The sequence below is a fragment of the Semicossyphus pulcher genome, unplaced genomic scaffold, assembly GCF_022749685.1.
Source record: "Semicossyphus pulcher isolate SPU_LCO1_2020_fin unplaced genomic scaffold, fSemPul1.0.p SCAF_9, whole genome shotgun sequence".
Taxonomy (NCBI): domain Eukaryota; kingdom Metazoa; phylum Chordata; class Actinopteri; order Labriformes; family Labridae; genus Semicossyphus; species Semicossyphus pulcher.
In genome coordinates, this window is record NW_027211770.1 from 27,051,542 (window position 1) to 27,072,229 (window position 20,688).

The 20,688-nt window shown below is 43.9% G+C and overlaps 1 protein-coding gene across 11 annotated transcripts in view; it reads right to left on the bottom strand.

The window, feature by feature from the left end:
- syngap1b (synaptic Ras GTPase activating protein 1b) overlaps positions 1-20,688 on the bottom strand; it is a 188,236-nt gene that overhangs the window by 50,013 nt on the left and 117,535 nt on the right. For 9 of the 11 annotated variants that reach the window (XM_069656044.1, XM_069656050.1, XM_069656049.1 and 6 more), the window contains one exon: positions 4,794-5,284. In XM_069656044.1, coding sequence (XP_069512145.1) covers positions 4,794-5,284 — 491 coding nt within the window. The remainder of the gene's footprint in view (positions 1-4,793; positions 5,285-20,688) is intronic. The other 2 variants (XM_069656052.1, XM_069656051.1) reach the window with 1 other exon arrangement.

A 20,688-nucleotide genomic window follows, 5' to 3' on the forward strand; every position in this document is an offset into this window, starting at 1 on the left:
AAGCTGTGTGTGATTAGATTTTAATTTTATAACAATGACTCCTGTCAGGGCAAACCTCTGGGTGATAAACACGGAAGCGGGATGCAACAACACATTCACTTGAGTATTTATATATTTCTTCTTCTCCTACAGTTCATTAAAGAATATTGTATTTTTACTCCATTACATTTATACACAAATCCAGTGACCACTTTGTTCTGCCATGTAGCGTAGCAGCCATTACTGCAGTGGCAACTCAGTGTCTGCTGCTGCCTGTGAGAGAAGCACAGACAGTAAAGATGTTAGACAGCTGCCTCCAGTTACTGATGAAGGTACCTTCATCAGGCAATGACGTAAAGGCTTGTGGATTGTGCACTCTGTTAGAGCAGCTGAGAGCTCCACAGGTTCTTCCTGGGTCTGTCACTTTTCCCAAAAAATCAAGTGTGAACGAATTCATCGTCATATGGAATTCATTCAAATTATATTGAAGACGGTTTAACTACAGCGCTTCTGAGGTGCGTTGGTGTTGAGATGATCCGTTCTGTAGCACGGTCTTATATAAGAAGCCTAGCTCTGTTTTGGAAAGAGCGTGAGAGTGTGGTGGTAGAGCGAGTGAGAGACAACGGAAATGTGTGTGCACGAGTTACGTGAAGTGTCGGGGACCGGAGAAGCGGAAGAGCAGAGAAAAGAGTGATCGGTAGCTGTTTAAACAACAGCACAAATGTACAGTTTTGTGCATTATAAAGCCTACGAGCTGCGCTCCCGTGTCTTGCTTGCTGCTGGTGTATTTAAGTGACGGGAGTTAGCCCTAACGCTAGCTACAGCTTCGGCCCTGGAGCAGAACAACAATAAGGACGTTTTCAGATTAGGTACGATTGCTTCGTACCGTGCCTGAGTCCAGTCGTCCCCCCTCTCCTCTCCCCCGCCGGTCAGCTTTCACATTAATCATTTCGTTTCGTACCCGAGTACACTTGCGGTAGGACTCTGAAGCAGATGGTGGCAGTAATGCACCTCAAAAACAAGGAGAAGAAGAAGTTGTCGTTCCAGTGTAGAAAAGCACGCGAATCGGATGATCCCAAGCACATACAATGGAGCCGACCTTCGCACTATGCCGACTATTATACATATCTTGGAGAAAATTTCAAGAACGACCCTCTCACCTATACCTTGCTACGGTATCAGCCAAGGCCGTGCAGTTCAGAGGATGAGATTGGCGGTGCTGCGCGCATACGCGGATTTAGGAGGAGCACTCCACTTCCGTTTTTTGATACAGCAGCTTTTCACACCTGATGCGTACCGTACCTGAGTACACATGAACCGTACTCGAGACCTTTTCAAGTGGACCCGGGCACGGATCAACAAACCGTGCCCGAGTACGGTACACAGTGTTCACACTAATCAAACTAATTGGACTTTAGGGTCCAGGCCCGGGTCCCTAATGTGAAATCCCCCTGAGTCCCCCTCGGTGCTTTCTGACTACGGTCGGGACGCTGAAGCAGGAAAGGTTAACAACGGCTTGGCTCGTTAGTTTCCTCCACTGGTTTGCAGCAGGCAGCGTGTTATCGTCATCTGTTGGAATACAAGGTGCACTACTTTAAACGTAATGCATTCTGGGACTCATTTGTTCGTGAGCATGCGTTTTCTGCTGTGCTTCTATTTTGAAATCGATCACATTATTACAGTTCAAACTATTAATATTTCACCAGGTTCGAACGATTCCTCGAATTTTGATTGAAAAGTGACAGCTCTAGTTCTTCCTGAAGTCCTTTACATTTACACAAAAGTAAAGTTACAAATAAAGTAACGGTAAAAGTAGAACATTGTTCACTTCTTACGACAGATGTTGTAGGGAGACGTCACCGCAGTAATGGCAGCTTGTCAACTTCTGGTAATTCCTCAGATTCATGCATAGACAGTTTTGGTTGCAGATGATTTTAAAGAGTTAAATTACATTGTAACATCCCAAAATATATATTTAGTCAGCCTCCTCCGACTACAATAGTATGATTCCACACACACATATTATCAGTAATAAGGGGTTTATGGGGGAAATGCATTCTGGGATTGAGGGGATTTTTTTCATTGCAATACACTAATAACTACTGGGCCAAATTAGAAGCAAGAGCAATATCCAGGTCTTAATAACACCTCAGAGTATGCACTGGAACATGCACTGCCTTAAAGACAAGAGTCAGGGATCAAAAGACCCACAGCGTACACCACAGACTGTTACATGATTGGTGCATCTGTGGCTATTTTTAGGGAGGTAAGCCCACATCCATTTGGTGAGTAAACGCAGGTATAACTCCACACATGTATACTTTTTAGGGACAACTTCTTAGCCTGCTTTTCTAGTTCTCCCTGTAAGTGTCAGGTGAGTCACAGTGAGCTATATGCAGGATAATCACAAAGGCTGTCTGAGATTGTTGCTAAGATTTGTCTCCGTCTTTACTGTGACACTTCTGCAGCCCCTTATGCTTGCTCATCCAATCAGACAGCCTGAAATATTGATACGAAAACACTCATCCAAGTCACTATAAAATAATGATGGCGTCTCATTTACTCTCATGGTCTTTTTATAATTTTGCTCTCATTCAAACTGCGACACTGCAGCACATAGTTTTCTGTGAAGGGCTGAAAACAAGTCCTGTTATTTCCAGTTTCAGGGACAGTTTGCAAACACCAGCAGAAATAATAGAAACGAGATGGCAGCACAGACCACCGGCACAAACTTAATAAAGCACCAATCTCTCCTCTAAGCCCTTTTATGTGCACGTTTGATACCTTGTGATTGAGTTTCTGTTGCCATGAATAAAACAATAAACAGATTATTTTTGTCCTCAGACACAGAATGTTTGGCTGCCAGCTCCGCTCCCCTCTTTGATTGAAGTCGTCTCTTTTATAAAAAAGAGTCATGACGATCCCAGGAGCCACAGTGACAGCACACTTTTTATGTTGCTTCTCCTTTGTCGGCATTAAAGAGTCATACCAGGTGATTAAAACCATTTACTACAACTCACGTTTACTTTGCACCACAGTTTGTAAACCAGACATCCATTGACTTTCATTCATTTCTAAATGAGATATTAACAAACATTGAAACTGGATTTAGTTGTATATTTTATCAAACATTACATTAGTTTTGTGTCTTTCTTACATTACGTAATAATAATCGGCTTTGTTTCCTACTCCATTTTTTAAATTTAAATCTTGTCTGTTTCATGTTTATGTACTTTCACGGAAAAAATCACAATCAGCGCCCAGTTAGTGACGCGTTTTCCATCAGCCAGCAGTGGTTGGTCTGCCAGAGAGGGTAGGCGGAGCTAAGCGGCTGCTTTTCCGCTCTCTGCAAGTGTTGCGAGTAAACAGTAATCTACTATGGCTGAACAAACAAAGAACAGATGGATGACTACAGATACAACTTCAACAATAAGTGAAAATCCAAAGAAAAAGAAACAAACTCGACGCTCAGATGAAGCAAACAGTCTAAAAAGGAAAGCGACCGTCAGCCAGGAAAATCAAGAGTTACAACCGGAGCCAACCGTGGACGTCACACATGCAACACTGTCTGGATATCTGGGAAGTGTGCTCCTGCAATTACTGTTTATTGCCACAGGTGCCGCCAAAGAGAACAAAACTGAGTTCCTCCAGATTACCACTTTAAGTGACCTTTTCATCTTTGATTATGTCCTGTTCCATTTTATAAATCTAAATCTTGTCTGCTTCATGTTTATGTTGCTACTTGCTTAAATGTGAGGTGCTGTTGGTTTTCATTCAGCTCTGAATTGGATGAAACTCTTCAAGCCGACTTGGAAACATCAGTTCTACTACTTTATGTCCTTAAACTGACAATCTCGAAGATTTCAGTTTCGTTCTCTTGGGCGCCCACTAACGGTTATATACGGTAATTGCAGGAGGATACTTCCCAATGTAGTCATAAGTCTACGGTTGGCTCCCTTTGTCAGGGCTGTAGCTCCTGATTTTCCTCGCTGACGGTCGCTTTCCTTTTTAGACTGTTTGCTTCATCTGAGCGTCGAGTTTGTTTCTTTTTCTTTGGATTTTCACTTCTTGTTGAAGTTGTATCTGTAGTCATCGATCTTTTCTTTGTTTGTTCAGCCATAGTAGATTACTGTTTACTTGCAACGCTTGCAGAGAGCGGAAAAGCAGCCGCTTAGCTCCGCCTACCCTCTCTGGCAGACCAACCACTGCTGGCTGATGGAAAACGCGTCACTAACTGGGCGCCGCTTGTAATTTTTTCCGCCACAGTCGCCACAGACACCCAGTCTGTAATACTGCAAATGCAAAGGCTTTCATCAGTGGGCCATAGGCTCAATCACCATTGTTTTGCCTCATTCGGCGATAGATAGAGACTTAACAGACATTTATATAAATGAAAATCTTCTAGATAATTACTTTAATGATGATGCTTTGATATTGCAGACTGCAGATTGATTAATAAGGCTGCGCTAACTCTAATGCAGATTATACAGTTAAAGTACATTTCACGCCTTGGGGAAAATGAATGGAGATCAATGGCTGTCTGGAGAAGTAGAAAAAATAGTTTATAGCACGCATACTAAAACAGTTAGTTGTATCAACGGAGCTAAACCTTGTAAACATGCTGGTATGACCCTTTTAGATACACTGTTACAATCATTCTGTAAAATGTGAGTTAACACAGACCTCAGAGATCACAAAGGAAGGAGTGAGATGTTTCCATGTTCGATGCTGTACAGAGTAATCTTACCTGACCTTTTAAACACACATGTTAATGTTGCCAGTGTCTCTGCTGCAGCCATGTTTGTGTCACATACCTCGACAGGGGGCAGTGGTGAAATATACGTTCCTCCCGCCACTGGACTCGAACCGGCAGCCCTCCAATCTCCGCCCCAGTAAAAGAAGGGGGGGGAGGAGTAGGAGGCAGCAGGCGAGTGGGGCAGGGTGAAGGACAGGGAGGGGGAGAGGGGCAGCGAGCGGGGCATGGGGGGAGTGCCGGGCCCTTTCTTGGAGCCCTTTTGCTGCTGCTGTGGCTGCTGCTGCTGGCACAGGGCGAAGGAAGGGGACACGGCCAGGGAGAGGGGGAAAGGGTGAGGCGGGGTGCCGCTGGCCCGGCGGCCGCAGGTGTGCGGCGGGCCCAGGGCGGGAGAAGGGTGGAGGGACAGCGAGAGGGACGGAGGCAGCGAGCGAGGCCGGGGATAGGGAGGGTTACTCACGGATTGTCGGAAGGGTTGAAGGGGGGCAGTGGGAGGGACCTCCATGCTGGGCTGCTTCCCGGTGGCTATGCTCTTCCGCCGGGCGCGATGATCTAACACACGGGGAAAGAGAAGAGGTCGACAGGTGAGACACTAATACACATCAGTGGAAAGGAAACATCAAAGATACAATGAAGAAAGGACAAAAATTACAGAGCAGAGAGGCAGGGAGAGCGAGAGGACGTGGAGAGAGAAAGATGCAGCCATTGTGGAAATAAAGAGCGGCGGCAGAGCTGTTATTGACAGTCCGCCTGAAGGAATGAAAGAGGGCAGGAGAGAATATGAGAGCCAGATAGAGGTCAAAGGTCAGCGAGGCAGAAATAAACCACACAGGGTCACACCCGTCCACCAGCACTGCTCTCACACACATAAGCTCAAATACACGCTCATCTGTGGCGGAGATGAGGTTGACGAAGTGGGCGAGAGGCTGTTTGAGGGATGGATTTTCTGTCTGGACATCGGATGAGGTGAAAGTTAACAGTGTGCATGTTGAGGGGAGGAGAGGGGAGGGGCCGGGGGATGCATGGACGGAGAGGAGCGAGCATTAAACAAACAAAGCACTTATTGACTGCAGTCAGCGAGTCGGTGCCTAATGCACTGAACTGGTCAGCGAGGGAATAAACTCCTGTCTTTAGCTTGATGGATGACGGAGAGAGTCGAATGCAAAGTTAGAGAACAAGGGGGACAAAACACAGGAGGCGTGTTTCACCCTGCTGGCCTGTTCGATCACTGCAGTACGACAAATTAAATCAGACACCAGTAGGAATGTTGCACACGTACTGTATACTGTAGGTACTGGCAGCCACTCACTGCCTGTCTATCAAACACTAAAACACCGTGTTGAATGTGTCGGTGTGTTGTTCTATGTTGAATAGGTGTGTGCCAGTCCCGGGAGGAGATTAGGGGATTGACTTCCAGCTCCAGCAGGTGATTGGCTGCCGCAGAGGTCCATCCCCTATAAAATCAACAAGATGGCTTCGCTGCAGCTCAAGGGGAATATCCCAGCTCCCTCCTCCCACACAATCCTTTGTTTAGTGCATTGCTAGTTCTGTTAGTGGAAGCAGGGCTGAATTGCCAGTTTACTTGATCATGTTTCTCCTGTTTTGTTGTAGCGTTGGGAATAACGGCTCTTTGAAGAGAGCCAGATCTCATGGCTCCGTTCGTCTCCGAGAGCCGGCTCATCATTCTTTGGTCAGACTCGTGAACGTGCACTCTATTCTCCCGTGTCAACACACACGCAATTTTAAAATCTAAAAGGAAACAGCAGGATAATGTAGAAACAATTAATCTACATCATTGATTTGCCATTAATTTATGATACAACTCTGTGTGACGACAGAGATGTCAACAAAAACACAAGAAACTTGGTGGAGGGTTATAATGTTGCTCACCGTCCGCTGTTGTGGTGACATGATTCCGCTGCATGTGACTGAGCATAGCGGAACTGCAGTTGAAAAAATCTGCCTGTGGTAATTCGGCATAAAGGGGAGTGGATCTCGGACGGGCAGTGAAATTTGGGCGCAACTATAAAAAGAACGGCTCTCACCTACGACTTGGTTCCCGACGTTCGCACCAAAGAGCCGTTCAAAAGAATCAGATCATTCGCGAACGTCACACTGTTTTGTTAGTTTGGCAGGTAAGTGGTTGTATTTTGGTTTCTTTCCTTTCTCTGGTTAGCTTAGTTACCTCTCAGTTAGAAAGGTTTTGTTTGTAATGTTGGCCTTGATTCACCCTGAAGTTTTTTCTTACTAATGCATGAGTTGATTTATACTTCCATCCATTTTGTTAAATCTTGAAATCTAAGGGCCCGATCAGACAAAACAGGTTTTAGCAGCTTTTTTGTTTTCAATGAGAGGGACGCTTTTCTGAGGAAACACTCTGAGCGCCTCGAGTTGAAAAAACTTCAACTCAAAGCAGAAAAACGCCCGACGTCATGGCCTTTTTTTCACATTGTCGGATGAAAGGAGAGGCGGGCCTTCTGTCAGTTTACAATATAACAGTTAGGTTAATTATTCGGTGGTTGCCTTAACAACAGTTAAAAAAAAAGGCGCAGCGAGCTGCTCTTTTTTTAATCGTCGGCTTCAACAGAAAAGGCAGTGCAGTGCGCCTTGCGTTTTACAGCTTGCAAAACGCGCGCTGTCTGATCAGGGCCGGAGTCTCTGTGTGCTAACCACTGCACTACGCTGCAGCCCACCACTAAGCGTAACAACCTTCATTTAAAAACGAGTTGTTCCACCTTATTAATGCATCGTTACAGCCTACTCATGATGGACTGTAACACCTGAAACTGCTGCAAAGTGGGAGGAATACCAAAGACACTTGGACTGATCCTCTGGAGACCATGCATGAAGGTCTGAACTAATTTTCATGGCAAGCAACCAAACCAATAGTTGTTGAGATCTGTCCTCCCTTCCTTTCTTCGCAACAGTGATTAGGAATTATGACAAATCAACAGCATGCTGCACATTTCCACCAGATGAAGACGAAACGCTGCTTATGTAATGAAGCCTGGTTGACCGTCTACTGTTTGTAGGCTGCTTAAAATCTTTTTTTTTTATCGTCTCTACGATGAAATCAAATCCTGATTTACATCTTTTCACATTTTGTTTTCTCTCGGTTTTATTTTCACGCCTTTCTCCGTCTGTTAAAGAAAAAATCATCATTATAACCGTTCGTTTCTTCTTATTTCTTGTCAGTATTACAGCCTGACTCTGCTCATGATGTCTGTCTCTGCTGTTTCCTTTGCTCTCTCCCTCTCTCAGCCTGCTCTGTCACACAGTCACACTCATACTCAGACACACACACACACACACACACACGCCTCTTCGCTCCCACGCAGCTATTTTACATAATTCAAATAGTGCATTTATCCCTCTACCTCTCCTCAGCCTCTGATATCTCTCCTCTCTCTCTCATTTTCTTTCTCCTCCTTGCACCCTCGTCTTGTTTCCGTCCTCTCCTTCACTCCTCTTCAGATATGTGTGGCATCTCGACACCCTCCATTTTCTCCATATTACCTTTATCTGTATTCTTCTTTTATCCACATCGCCCCTCGCCTCTCGCTCTCTTTCATTTACCTGTCCAAATGGCAATCTTTCCACCACCAGCCTGTCTGCTATCCTAACATTTTCTCCCAACCCACGCAAGGCGGGAAAAAGATGACCGTGAAGGTGTTTGTCGCCCAGCAGAGACGTCAAACCATGCCAGGGTCTCTTTGCACACAGCTTCGAAACCAAACTCTGTAGGCTGGGTGAGTGACTGGTGGAGGAGTCTTTCTAAATTAAATTCAAGAGAGCAGGGATCTCGCATGAAAAGGTTACTGACAAATCACAGGAGAGGGGAGGAAAACTTCGAATCTAGCTCCATTAAATGGTGCCGAAGGCGGTTTTGACAGTTGATTGAAATTGTGTGAAAAGCAAGTTAATTTTAGTCTTGGAAGAAATTGCAGTTTGTAACACGGTTACATAATAAGAAACTTTAATTTGCAAAATTTTAAACCTGCGCTTTCTGGAAAAATGACACAAAATGTAGGAAAATTATACTGTAGGAAGGAGGTTAGTTTACAAGACGTTTAAGTGATGAATCTGCAAATTGTTGCTTCTGTAGTTTGCAGATAATCTCTATTTACAGAGTCTACGTAGAAATGCAGAATCTGTAGGCAGGGACGTGGATTTCCAGGACTTACTCTGTGTAATATTGACCAATCACGTATCAGCAGGCTGCAGCGTATGCAGGAAAAACTGTGTGGAGAGCAAAAGCAGGTGGAACATAATGTCCAGTAATGACATCCCAGCTCCCATCAGCAGCTATCTGATGATGATTTAGCTTCTTATTAATCTCTATAAACAGACATCTGCATGCTAACAGCTAACAATCTGTTCTAGATCTAAAATTCAACTTGAGATAAATTCCCTAACGCGGTGTCACGAAAGCCGTTCAGGGTTCAGATTTCCCGACTTCCTCGAATGCATCAGACATAATCGATCCGACCTCCGTTCAACAAACGAGCATTTTAAAAGTTTTCTGCTCCTCTTGAGGACCTGACAAAGCTTCATTTTAACTTTTTACTAATCTGCATCTTGATGCAGAAATTTCGGGAAACTTAAGAGCTGTTCACAAGAAAGAAAAACGACACAGCACGCGGAAAAGGAAGTCGTTTATTGCTGACCGCTGGCTGCGTGCCTCGGCATGTTCACAGGCGTGCCCAGAGGCTATACCGTCGTCAGACTTAGCCGATGGGATCCGAGATCGGTTTGCAGATACTGAAGGAGTTTTTGTTCATGAACTTTCCGCATCCTGCCTGGCTGCCATCACAGTCGGTGTTTGTTACTCTGCAAGCGGTGTTAATTACCAGCAATCATCCCGGGTGACGCCCTGTACGGCTGGAGGTCACGCCATCATTACGCTTGCATCATAACTGCAGCCATCTCAATTAAAAGGCCTCAGAATAGTGACATCCAGATCCACTTCTGATTGTTGTTTCTCAAACTAATTAGTTTCTCCTGGAGGAGCAGATTGTGCCGAGGAGAGGAGCGAGGTTTAAAACTCCACTGGCATCAGTCCTACTGTAAAAATGAAGTTTGAGCCGTGTCTGTGGTTTTAGCTGCAGACTCTGAGATCAGGAAAACAAGCAGTCTGTGAGTTGTTGTGCCATCCGAAGCCTCAGGGGGAAACATTTGGTCCTTTGCTGCCAATTTAGAGTCAAACATCAGAGAGAGCACGTGTTTTATTACATCCTCCAGTGGAGGCTTTCATTGGGGTCACTGGACTTTTGATATTGCTGGAAACCAACCAAGTCTTTGTTTGCTTTAGGTAGCTGCAGCTGGTGTTGTTTTTCCATGAAAAGGGTCGAACACAAAATACACAGTTTGACAGTTTATGTGTTGCAATATGGCTGCCCACGAGGACGGCCCCCTGAACCTTGGTGATCCGAATCATCGATCAGCAGATGCTGGAGTTGATTCTGTCAGTAAACATTATTGCACTTGTTGTAGCTGCATCATTGTTCACAGGGCAACGCAGGAGAGCAGCACAGCAGACTAAACTCTTTTATAGAGTCAGGTCTTAAAATGGCTCCTGTTGCCGAGTGATAGCAGGACAGGATTGGCTCCTTAGGTTTGTGATGTCTCAAACCTGCCAATCTGAAAACGTGTTGTTCAGCCTGTCCTTGGTACACTGCAGTTTAAAAGCAGACAGGCCCAGCCATGGAGATGACTGCTGATGTTGTTCCTGATATGTCCTGCAGCACATGAAAAACACCACATGGAGATGTTTAAAAGGTTAAACACATTAATTTTCACTGGAGAGAGACCCTCTCCAATGAAAATTGGAGCTTTTAGCCTGGTTAACATGTCCATATGCTGTTTTATACGAGCTACGAGACACGTCAGGAGCAAAATAAGCCGTCCACAGTCATGGTCAGCACCTTCGCTTTGACACTGCTGTGTACCGATGACAAAACGTTAAACGCACGGCTTCATTCATGAAATATCCAAATGTCCAATGACATCAATCTGAAGGGAGGTGCTGCTGGGAAAAGAGGCGTCAGAGGAGAAGACCGGTGTAGCTACATACGGTTGATGATCATGAGGACGATTTGTCAGACATTATCAGCTGTTTGATGACCTTGTCAAGCCGAAGGCTCATGTTATCTATTTCTGCTATATTTCAATATAGAGAGGGAAACATAAAATACATCAACATTATGATCCACTGACTTTACTCAGGCTGCAGGCAGGGGACTGAAATGTAGAGGCAAGAAGTATTTGCATAATTACAGATCAGTGCATATGTAATGAAGGCAAAGGTGTACACTTACATTTAAGCTAATTTAAGGGATTTTTTTTCATGTACAATCTTGTAAATATGTCATTTTGATGAACAGAGGTGTTTTAGGGGTTTACAAAATTCCAGGAGGGGAGTGTTAGCAGCTACATTCAAGTTGTTTCAGCAGTTTAGTGTGGAGCGGCTGCTCTGCAGGTGTGCGGGACTCTAGTGTTACTGGGCAGCCATGCATAATACAGCGTTTTTATTATAGTCATAGAAAAACATGTCAACTTGGAGCATTCTGACTGAGGTACAACTTCATTAAACAGCATTTTTGTAAGTCAGCAAGCAAATCGATGAAATTGAATGAGAAATAAAACCATATAGAGGTGATGTCACGCTGTGATAGGCCAGATGGATCAATTAATTATCCTGTTTCATGTAAAGCAAAGTTAAAGCATGTTGTAAAGAGTAATCATCATGCTGGTGCTTCATAATCTAACAAGTGACAGACTGCAGTAGTGTTTTTATCCAGAGCCACTTGCAGCAGTTTGTGTTCACGTTAAAATTCATTCACAAATTGCTGAGCTCCTGCACCATGTGAGCATCTCCAAAGAGACTCTGAAGCATGGCTAAGATTTAAATGCATTTTAACCTCCAAAGAATATCTCCCAGTGTGAACGCACGCTCAGCGTTTACGCAGGTTCACGAGCATGTCGTCACACAGGGGAAGAAAATGGAACTGGAGCAGCGGATCCTCTCTCTTGTAATGTGTGGGGTTGGCCACAGAGGGCACATTGCTGCTGACTTACACAACACATTACATAAATCACAGCTATAAATTAAAGGCGCATAGATCTACATCGATGCTTTACTTAGAGCACTGGATGCTTTCTGTATACTGGTGGCCAATACACAATGTTTAATGCTTCTTTGTGCAGCTAACCTCCTGCACTAATACAGCTATGGCACTTATTTGACATAAAGTGTGATAAAAACTCAAATGTTTGACTGCACTCCTTCTGTAGCTGTGCTTGTTTTTCATCTGTTTTCTTTTCAACTCATTTATTTATTTTTGCTTTATTTTAAAGGCAAAGTGCAAATTGTAAAATATTGACATGAAAACTGCAGTGTCAGCCAAAAGGCCATTTTTCATCTGCTGCAGCTGGACAGATGTTACATACTGTCATAGAATATAAACAACAAGTTAAAGCAGTTATTGAAATAGTTTAAACGCAGGCCACGCAACAACAAATAGGTGTTTTTTTCTATCTTTGACCTTCTGTAACATTTAATTTCTCTCTCACCTGGTATCAGATTTGACTGAGGTGCTGGAGCGAAAAGTAGTAAAAATCTTAATAAGATTTTGCACAGATTTGAGTGTGCAGATGCTTTTTTCACTGACTTTACAGAAGGTCAATATAAAAGATTGATTTGCAGGTGATATGGTTGAAAGCTCTAAGAAATATTAATAAGTGGACCTTCAATTAAAAGTATTTTTGTAAATATAAAGCATATATTTTTAGTTCTTAGCTTCAGGAAGCAATGCAACTGAAAGGAAAAATGTTATCAGAGGGTGTTAACTTGAATTAAAACTATCACCGCTCATCAGCTGTTGCCCAATTAACTTTCACTTCTTACTAAACTGATATCTTAGATTTGTGATTGTTTCACCCCAAACAGGAAAAAATCGGAATCACAAGGATAGAAATGTAACAGGATGATGTCAAAATACCATTTAAGTTGACAGCTGAGCAGACGCCCAATCCAGCTGTAACTGGAGGGTGACGGTCCAGAGAACTGAAACCGACCTGACCGACCAATCAGAACGCACCTTTTCCGTTTCTTCCAACTGCCTTTACAGTGGGTCTTTATGTATCCAAATACACAAAGTGCTGTCTGAATTAAATCACCATGTTTACCTCTGCCAAGGAGGTTAAGCTCTCTGTGCCCTTTGTTTGTCCGTCTGAAAGCAGGATTACGGAAAATCTACAGCCAGAATATTCATGAAACTTGGTGGAAGGTTAAAGCACGGGCCAAGTAAAACACCCACTCAAGCTAATAATGTTTAACAAATTAAATTCTTAGTTTTGGAAATATATCTAGATACTGTATATATACTGTATATATGGTGCTAGCGTATATATCACAGATCTGCGCTCTCTTAGGGCCTTCTAGCCCTTCTTACATTCAAGCTCCTCTTTCTTACAGCCTCACCCACAATACCAAGCACTCCTGTCAATGTCAGGGTTGTATGTGAGCCGCTTTTCTTCACAGCTGGATTGGCCACCAGCACTCAACTCCAGTGGTTGCACCTGCTGACAATTCCCCCTCTCCAGCTAAAAGATACTTCAGAAGGAAATTGGATTCAATTACAACCACGTCGATAAGTGTTTTGCTGTGGTTACATCCAGTAACACGTTTAAGACCTGGGGCTGCATTACAAAGACTTCCTGACCTCTGTATCTGAAGTGCTCTGTGTCCATGCTTATTAGGGTTAGGACCTGATTTAGGAGGCTGGGACATTACAGATAATATGTTTGAGTCAAAGTTCCAATCAAAGTGTGTTAGCTTCCCAAAATCATAATAAACTCTCCTAACTTCAGGATAACTGCTTAGCTGTCCTAACTTTCTATATTCCAGCTGGTGATGTCAGCTAACGCTAAACGATGAGTAACACTTGTTTGCCTTTAATCAACCAACATAATGTACACTGGCGATGTTGTGTTGCAGTTCAATGACCAAAGAAAGTTAAAAGGCTGTAGTTTTTATGCTGGGTTATATGTTGAATTTTATGTTTTAGAATGTTTTAATAGACCCTTTTAACCTGCGGTTCCGCCTCAGCGCCATAACGAAGCTCCGCCTTCACGCAGCCTGTCCCATTTTACATTGGACCAAGCTATGCCGGCGTAAAGCCGCCCCAGTGCGTGTTTTTACACAGCGTTCTGGCATTGCAGAAGCAAAACGTTTGAATGTGTCAACAACACATTCAAACTGGGCCCCTCCTCCTGGGCTCTTCGTCACCAGAAGCTCACTCTCACTCTCTCGTGCGAGAACACGCCCACCCTGCTGAGCTAACACTGACAGCATCACGGTTACCTTCGCGCTAGCATGCTAAGCACCGATTAGCTTGTCCTACCCGGTTTGAGGCACCTACCTGTCCAACAGAAAGAAGGCCAACTCTGCATCGCTCTTTCGCCATGTTTGCCGGTGTGAACGGGGCCCAGTTGCTAATTTGAACCACTCCCACCACTATATTCTATTTTACTAGGAATATCCGACTTATTTTACCTTTAACATAAGACAGGCTGTGTCTGTGATACAGCTCGTGAACATTAAGTTAGCTTATGTTCATTTTAAAGAATCCTGTCACTCTTTGCCTTCATGTTAAAGTAGAGGAGAGAGTGACTTGCAGAAAGCCTTGGACAGGATTTGAACCTGTAACAAAGCAGTCACTCTGCTTTGGATTACCTTTGAACATCCGCCTGGATTCGTTCCACATGCTGCATTAACTATTATTTGGTAAGAGACGGCACCGAGAGCACAGCTCACATTTTGGAAAATGGTTCTCTTCAACTTCAATACAGACCAAAATGTCCCTTCTCAAACATAATACGCCGTACCTGCTCCTTTTTACATGCACAGAGAGGAGGAAACGTGGGCGTCAGCGTGTGCAAAGACTCATTCAGAGTCAGTGTATAAATTATCTGATCCACAGGCTTTATGGAGGGATGAGAGAAGGGTGGAGTCAGTGAGGGCGAGCTGAGCAAAGACAAATTAAAACCTGTAGAAAAGCATGCTCATTGTCCTTTTTTGTCTTTCTTTAAACACCTGCATTCTCACTTTAGCCTTCGTCTAGATTAATCGAAATCCATTAAGCTTTCCTTTTATTAAAGTGTTAACAAAAGGTCTGGAACGAAAAGTCTTGATAGGTCCATTTAAATCTATCTCTCTCTCTCTCTCTCTCTCTCTCTTTCATCCCAACTCGCGCTCTCTGTGTCGCTGCCATGGAAACATTTTTTCCTCCTGAAGTACCTCACATTTCACTTTCAAACATACTTTACAAAGAAGCTCTGTCGAGAGACGGCGCTCGAGGATTTGTGTATTCTATATTGTGCATGTCACAGCCGCACGGACACATACAGTATACACACACGCACACACACACACACACACACACACACACATCAGCCTAAACACACTTGATTGATCTGAGTCAATCATTTAAAAGCTTCATTAGCCTTGGGATCACCGCTGATGACTGACAAGATGTGCTAACAGGAAGTGTGAAGACATTTGTCTTCATGCCTGTTGCACTTTTATTTTGAAATTTAATTATGTAACTATTGTTGCCAGATGATGTAAAGGCATGAAAAGCAGACTGGAAAAAAAGCCGCATGGTGTCACAGGAGGTGGGGATTCAGTCTGGCTGGGGTCATGCGGCAGGTAGCCGTGCTTGTCTCTTTTATTTAGCCGATTAATAAATCATCCGTGTGCTGAATTAACTTTGCTCTAGCTGCTCATTCTGACTGTTGAAATGTTACTGTCGCTTTTAGAGAGACGGCCAGGTGCATGCCAATGAAGATTTCAATCCAGGATGAAAAAAGGGAGAAAAGTGTCCTTCCTTATTTTGTGGAATAAATCACACTGCTCTGATCTCTGTCATAACAAGTGAGACTCCACTTCCAGCTGGTGTTAACACGTGATGTTTATCCAACTCTTATTGTGCCTCACTTATTGTCCAACATTTTATCGGAGTGTACAAACTCTCTGTGACATTTATGCAGCATATAGTCCCATAAATATTTGGAGGGGGAAAGAAGGAGTGTCCCAAATATGTACACTTCTTTCTGATAATAACCCACATTTCAGTTACAGCCTATTCATCAGTATTAACTTTAGATCCCATTCAATACATTTTAGCTATTTGTATGATTTATTTACTCTCTGTATGTCACTGTGTTTTTATCTTTCTATGTAAAAGCTGGGCTGCACGGTGGTGCAGTGGTTAGCGCTGTCGCCCCAACAGTTTGAACCCCGGTTCAGACTAGTGGGCCTTTCTGTGTGGAGTTTGCATGTTCTGCCCGTGCATGCGTGGGTTCCCTCCAGGTACTCTGGCTTTCTTCCACAGACATGCTGGTTAGGTTTATTGGTGACTCTTAAATTGCCCATAGGTGTAGGTGTGAGTGTGAACGGTTGTCTGTCTCTACAGTCCTTTTTACACTGTGGTTCTGCCGTAACGAAGCTTTGCCGTCATGCAGCTTTTGCCATTTTACATTGGACCAGGCAATGCCGGCATAAAGTCGCCCCGGTGTGTGTTTTTCCACAGCGTTCCGGCGTTGTGGACGCAAAACATGCACTAGCCAGTGTGTGCTTTAAATACACACACGGCGCTTCTCCACCCTGCCGGCTCTGCAGTTTACACAGATGCTGTTACGCCTCTGTTACTACCTCCGATGCTGGCCAAGTCGTCTAACGACTTTGCCCCACCATTCCGCCCCCGTGCGTTTTACATAGAAGACGGAACGTAACAGAGCCGTTATAATCCCGCCATGAACTAGCAGTGTCAAAGGGGTTTATGTGACAGCCCCTGTGCTTGTCAGTCCAGTCCAGGTTGTACTACGCCTCTCGCCCAATGACAGCTGGATTAGGCTCCAGCCCCCCTGCGACCAGAACAGGATAAGCTGTATAGATAATGGACAGATGTACAAGCTGCTTGGAACCAATGGCCCCTAATGGGATTAATAAATCTGTTTGATTGATTGTATGTAAATTAACAGTCATGTGACACTAACAAGCTGGTCGTCGACTGGTCAACAAACACGCTGCGTCCCAGGACAAGAGAAAGGGGAGTGGTCTGAATCCCACCTGGGTTTGCTTGAGATAGCAGGAAGAGGTGGACTCAGGTGACCTTTCAAGTTGTTAAGTGGATTTTCAGTTTAAAAAGTACCTAAACAACTACAGAGCATGCAGTTTGGGTCAATCCCAAGAGGGTTAACATCTCACGGTGCACAACAAAGCATGCTTCTTCCCACACTCAGCAGTGCGGTCTTGATAGGTGGAAACATTCAATAAGAAAGGGAAGTGAAATTCTGCTTTTCGGACAGTTTTTAAAGCCGAGATTAAATTCTAATCTAATATTCTTTTTGTCAAATTTAGCACACATCTCTTCACAGTCCGCTAGCTCTCCGTTCTGTGTGTGCGCTTCAAATAAACACAGTTGTGGGAGCAAGAGACACAACACGATTCAGGCCAATTAGCAGCCGAAAGCGTTCGAGCACTGCACTCCGACCTCTGCCGGCTACTCTCCTTCTTCCACGTCCTCTCTCACGAGGAAAGGAGCTACACCATGATAGCACTAAAAATTACTGCCCCTGTTGAGGCTAACTTCCCCTCGGGCAGAGGACGCTCTGGATTCCAGCATATTGCTTTTATCAGTTAGTTCTTTCTCTGACAGCGTGTCAATTTCTGGAGGTAAAACGTTCTTCCAGAGGAGCACTGAAGGGAGCGATTTGTTTGGAGGTTGAGATCACAGATTGCAGCTTTACACCTGGCTGAGATCTGACTATAATGTGACCACCTGCAGATGTGGTCCGTCTGATACAACAACCTTCTGATGCATGAAGATGCTGTCACAAATGTTGGCGAGACACAACTCTCATGAGTGTAAGCTAATATGAAGCCTGAGTCAGGAGGCAGTTAGTGCAAAGTGCACCTACCAACACCTGTAAAGTTTATTAACAGCCTGTATCTTGTTCCTTTGAACTGTACTAACAAAGCAAAGTACTCGCAGCGACAGACGCTCTGATTTGAGGTTACAGTCCTCGATGCAGCGGCCCCGGGTTCAACCCCTACCCTTTGCCCTTTGCCGTGTGTCCCTCTTCCTCTGTTTCCAACACTATCCACTGTCCTCTCTCTCTGAAAAAAGGCATAAAAGGCCAACTAAATAAATAAATAATTAAAAAGCAAAGTTGTCTTTGTGTTGGAAAGGTTATACACCGTGTTAATTAGTGAGCTTTGAAGGTTTAAATAGGCGTTTTTCTGAAATTTGGACGGAGACATTTTCCTTCTTTTTTCCAGTGTTAATGCTAAGCTAAGCTAAGCTAATACCCTCCCTGCTCCAGCCTCATCGTTATGGTACAGAAATTAGAGTTATTGATCATGCCCTCTAATTCAAGACAAAAAACTGGATACAAATGTGAAATACATCCTTTAAAGTGATGATCTCCAAGATTTTCATTTAAATAAATGTCTGTTAAGTCTCTATCTATCGCTGAATGAGGTAACACAATAGTGATTGAGCCTCACTGATGAAAGCCTTTGCATTTGCAGCTTTACAGACTGGGTGTCTGTGGCGACTTTAGCGGAAAAAATAACAAGTGGTGCCCAGTTAGTGACACGTTTTCCATCAGCCAGCAGTGGTTGGTCTGCCAGAGAGGGTAGGCGGAGCTAAGCGGCTGCTTTTCCGCTCTCTGCAAGTGTTGCGAGTAAACAGTAATCTACTATGGCTGAACAAACAAAGAAAAGATGGATGACTACAGATACAACTTCAACAATAAGTGAAAATCCAAAGAAAAAGAAACAAATTGGACGCTCAGATGAAGCAAACAGTCTAAAAAAAAAGCGACCGTCAGCGAGGAAAGTTACAACCGTGGACGTCACACATGCAACACTGTCTGGATATCTGGGAAGTGTGCTCCTGCAATTACCATTTATCCCGATAGGTGCCGCCAAAGAGAACGAAACTGAGATCTTTGAGATTATAACTTTAAAATAAGTAATAAAAAATAGTGTTTTATCAGAAATACAGAGTTCCTCAGGAAAAGTATTTTCATTATCTATTATTCTGACAATGTTATTCTGACACATCCAAGGTGTCGTCCTTGAATTGCTTATTCTGTCCAACCAACAAATCAACAACCAAAAAATATTTCGTTTACAAGCAAAAAGCAACAAATCCTCAAAGTTAAGATGCTGGAAGAAGAATATATTTAACATTTTTGTTACTTGATAATAAAAATTGTTGTCGCTTGCTTTACTTGCTGATTATTTCTGCATCAGATCAACATGCACACACACAGAGATAAGAACTAAAGGAACCTGTATTCATGAGTGCAAACCAGCAGTTCACATGTTTGTGCGTGTAGCCAAGTGCGAGGCAACATGTGAAATGCTGCGCTTGCTCATTGTGAATGTAAATCTGATGTCAGGCTGAAAGCTGAAGAGGGAATGTGTGGGTGGCAATCGCTTCCAGCTTAGACCCTGTGAGAGAACTGAGAGAGAGACAGAGTTAAAAGAGTGGGAGGGAGGGATGTAGACACACATGAGTAAGAGAGGTTGGTGAAAAAAACACTGAAAAGGAACACAGTGTGTGTGTGTGTGTGAGGGTGGTGGGTAAGTGTTCATGTAGGTGTAGGAGGGAGCAAGACTGTATGGAGTGAAGACAGCATGGCAGAGAGAGAGAGAGCTGAAGAGAGGAGAAAGAAAAAGAGGAGGAGGGTGAAATGGAGGAAATGCATTTGGGTAACAAGAGAGGGAGGGAGAGGGAGAGGGGGGGGATGCACTGAGGATGGGGGAGTTGGATGGAGAGAGGGAGGGAGCTCTCGAGCCAGAGATGGAGGCTGGAGAGGGAGTGGGTGTCTTAATAGCGCTGAAACGCTCTGGGCTTTTTGTATGTTTGCCTTTGTTATGATAGAACGCTGGTCGGCTCCCTGTTTGCTTTTGATCCATGAACTGTGACTACAAATGCAAGGCGGCCTCTCCTGTGCTTAAAGTACATGCAGCGGCTGCATCCGAGACCCTCATTACATAATCTAATGTATAATGTTGCCATCTACAGAGCAGCAGGTAAAGAAAGGCGAAGAGCGGCGAGGAGTCTGGGGTTTCACTCCCTCCAGCAGCTACATGCAAAGAGTTACTGAGAACATCTTTCGGAGACATTTATCTGGACAAGTCTCTCGCCGAGCTGATAATGTTCTGCAGTGGCTGTTCAAACGGATCTCACAGAGCCGAATGTGAGGAGAGCCGGCACAGAGCTGATTTTAAACAGATACTGTGGGAGATTTAAATCCTTCATACAGCAGCAGCGTTTCTCTGCACACCCTGACCTCTCTGTCAAAGTCCCCTCTGCTGTCTTAACAGATTAATGGAGCGCGTGCAAACGGCTACAGCATGTTTTCATGAATGATACATGTGATACTTAAAGTCTACAAGTTGACCGTGTCAGAATGCATTTGCTGAGTGGTCATATTACTTAATGTGCAAGGCTTTTTATGGTGATGCAAATAAATACAGCTGCCAGAGCTAACACGCACTTGCACGTTTTGCATGTCTAGCAAGCCAAACTCAAAAGACATGAAGTTTAAAGTGTATAAAACTGCAAATTCTAACATTTCTGAAGCTGGGAAAAGCAAATATTTGGCATCTTTGCTCGCCAAATGACAGATAGAGTTCATTTTTCTTGTCATGAGAAGGACTACAAGCTGTAAAATGTGGAAGGAAACTGAGACTCAGCTTGAAACGTCGTATTTTTTAGCCTGTGTTAGAAACTGTATGATAAGATGTGGGTGTTCATCAGGCAGGCCAGGTCTAATGAAAGACCCTATCGAGATGCATTATGGGAAGTGTAGGCTCCAAAGTTTTAAGGCGTGGCTTACAAAGAACCCGAGTGAAAACAGAACTCCGAGGTTAA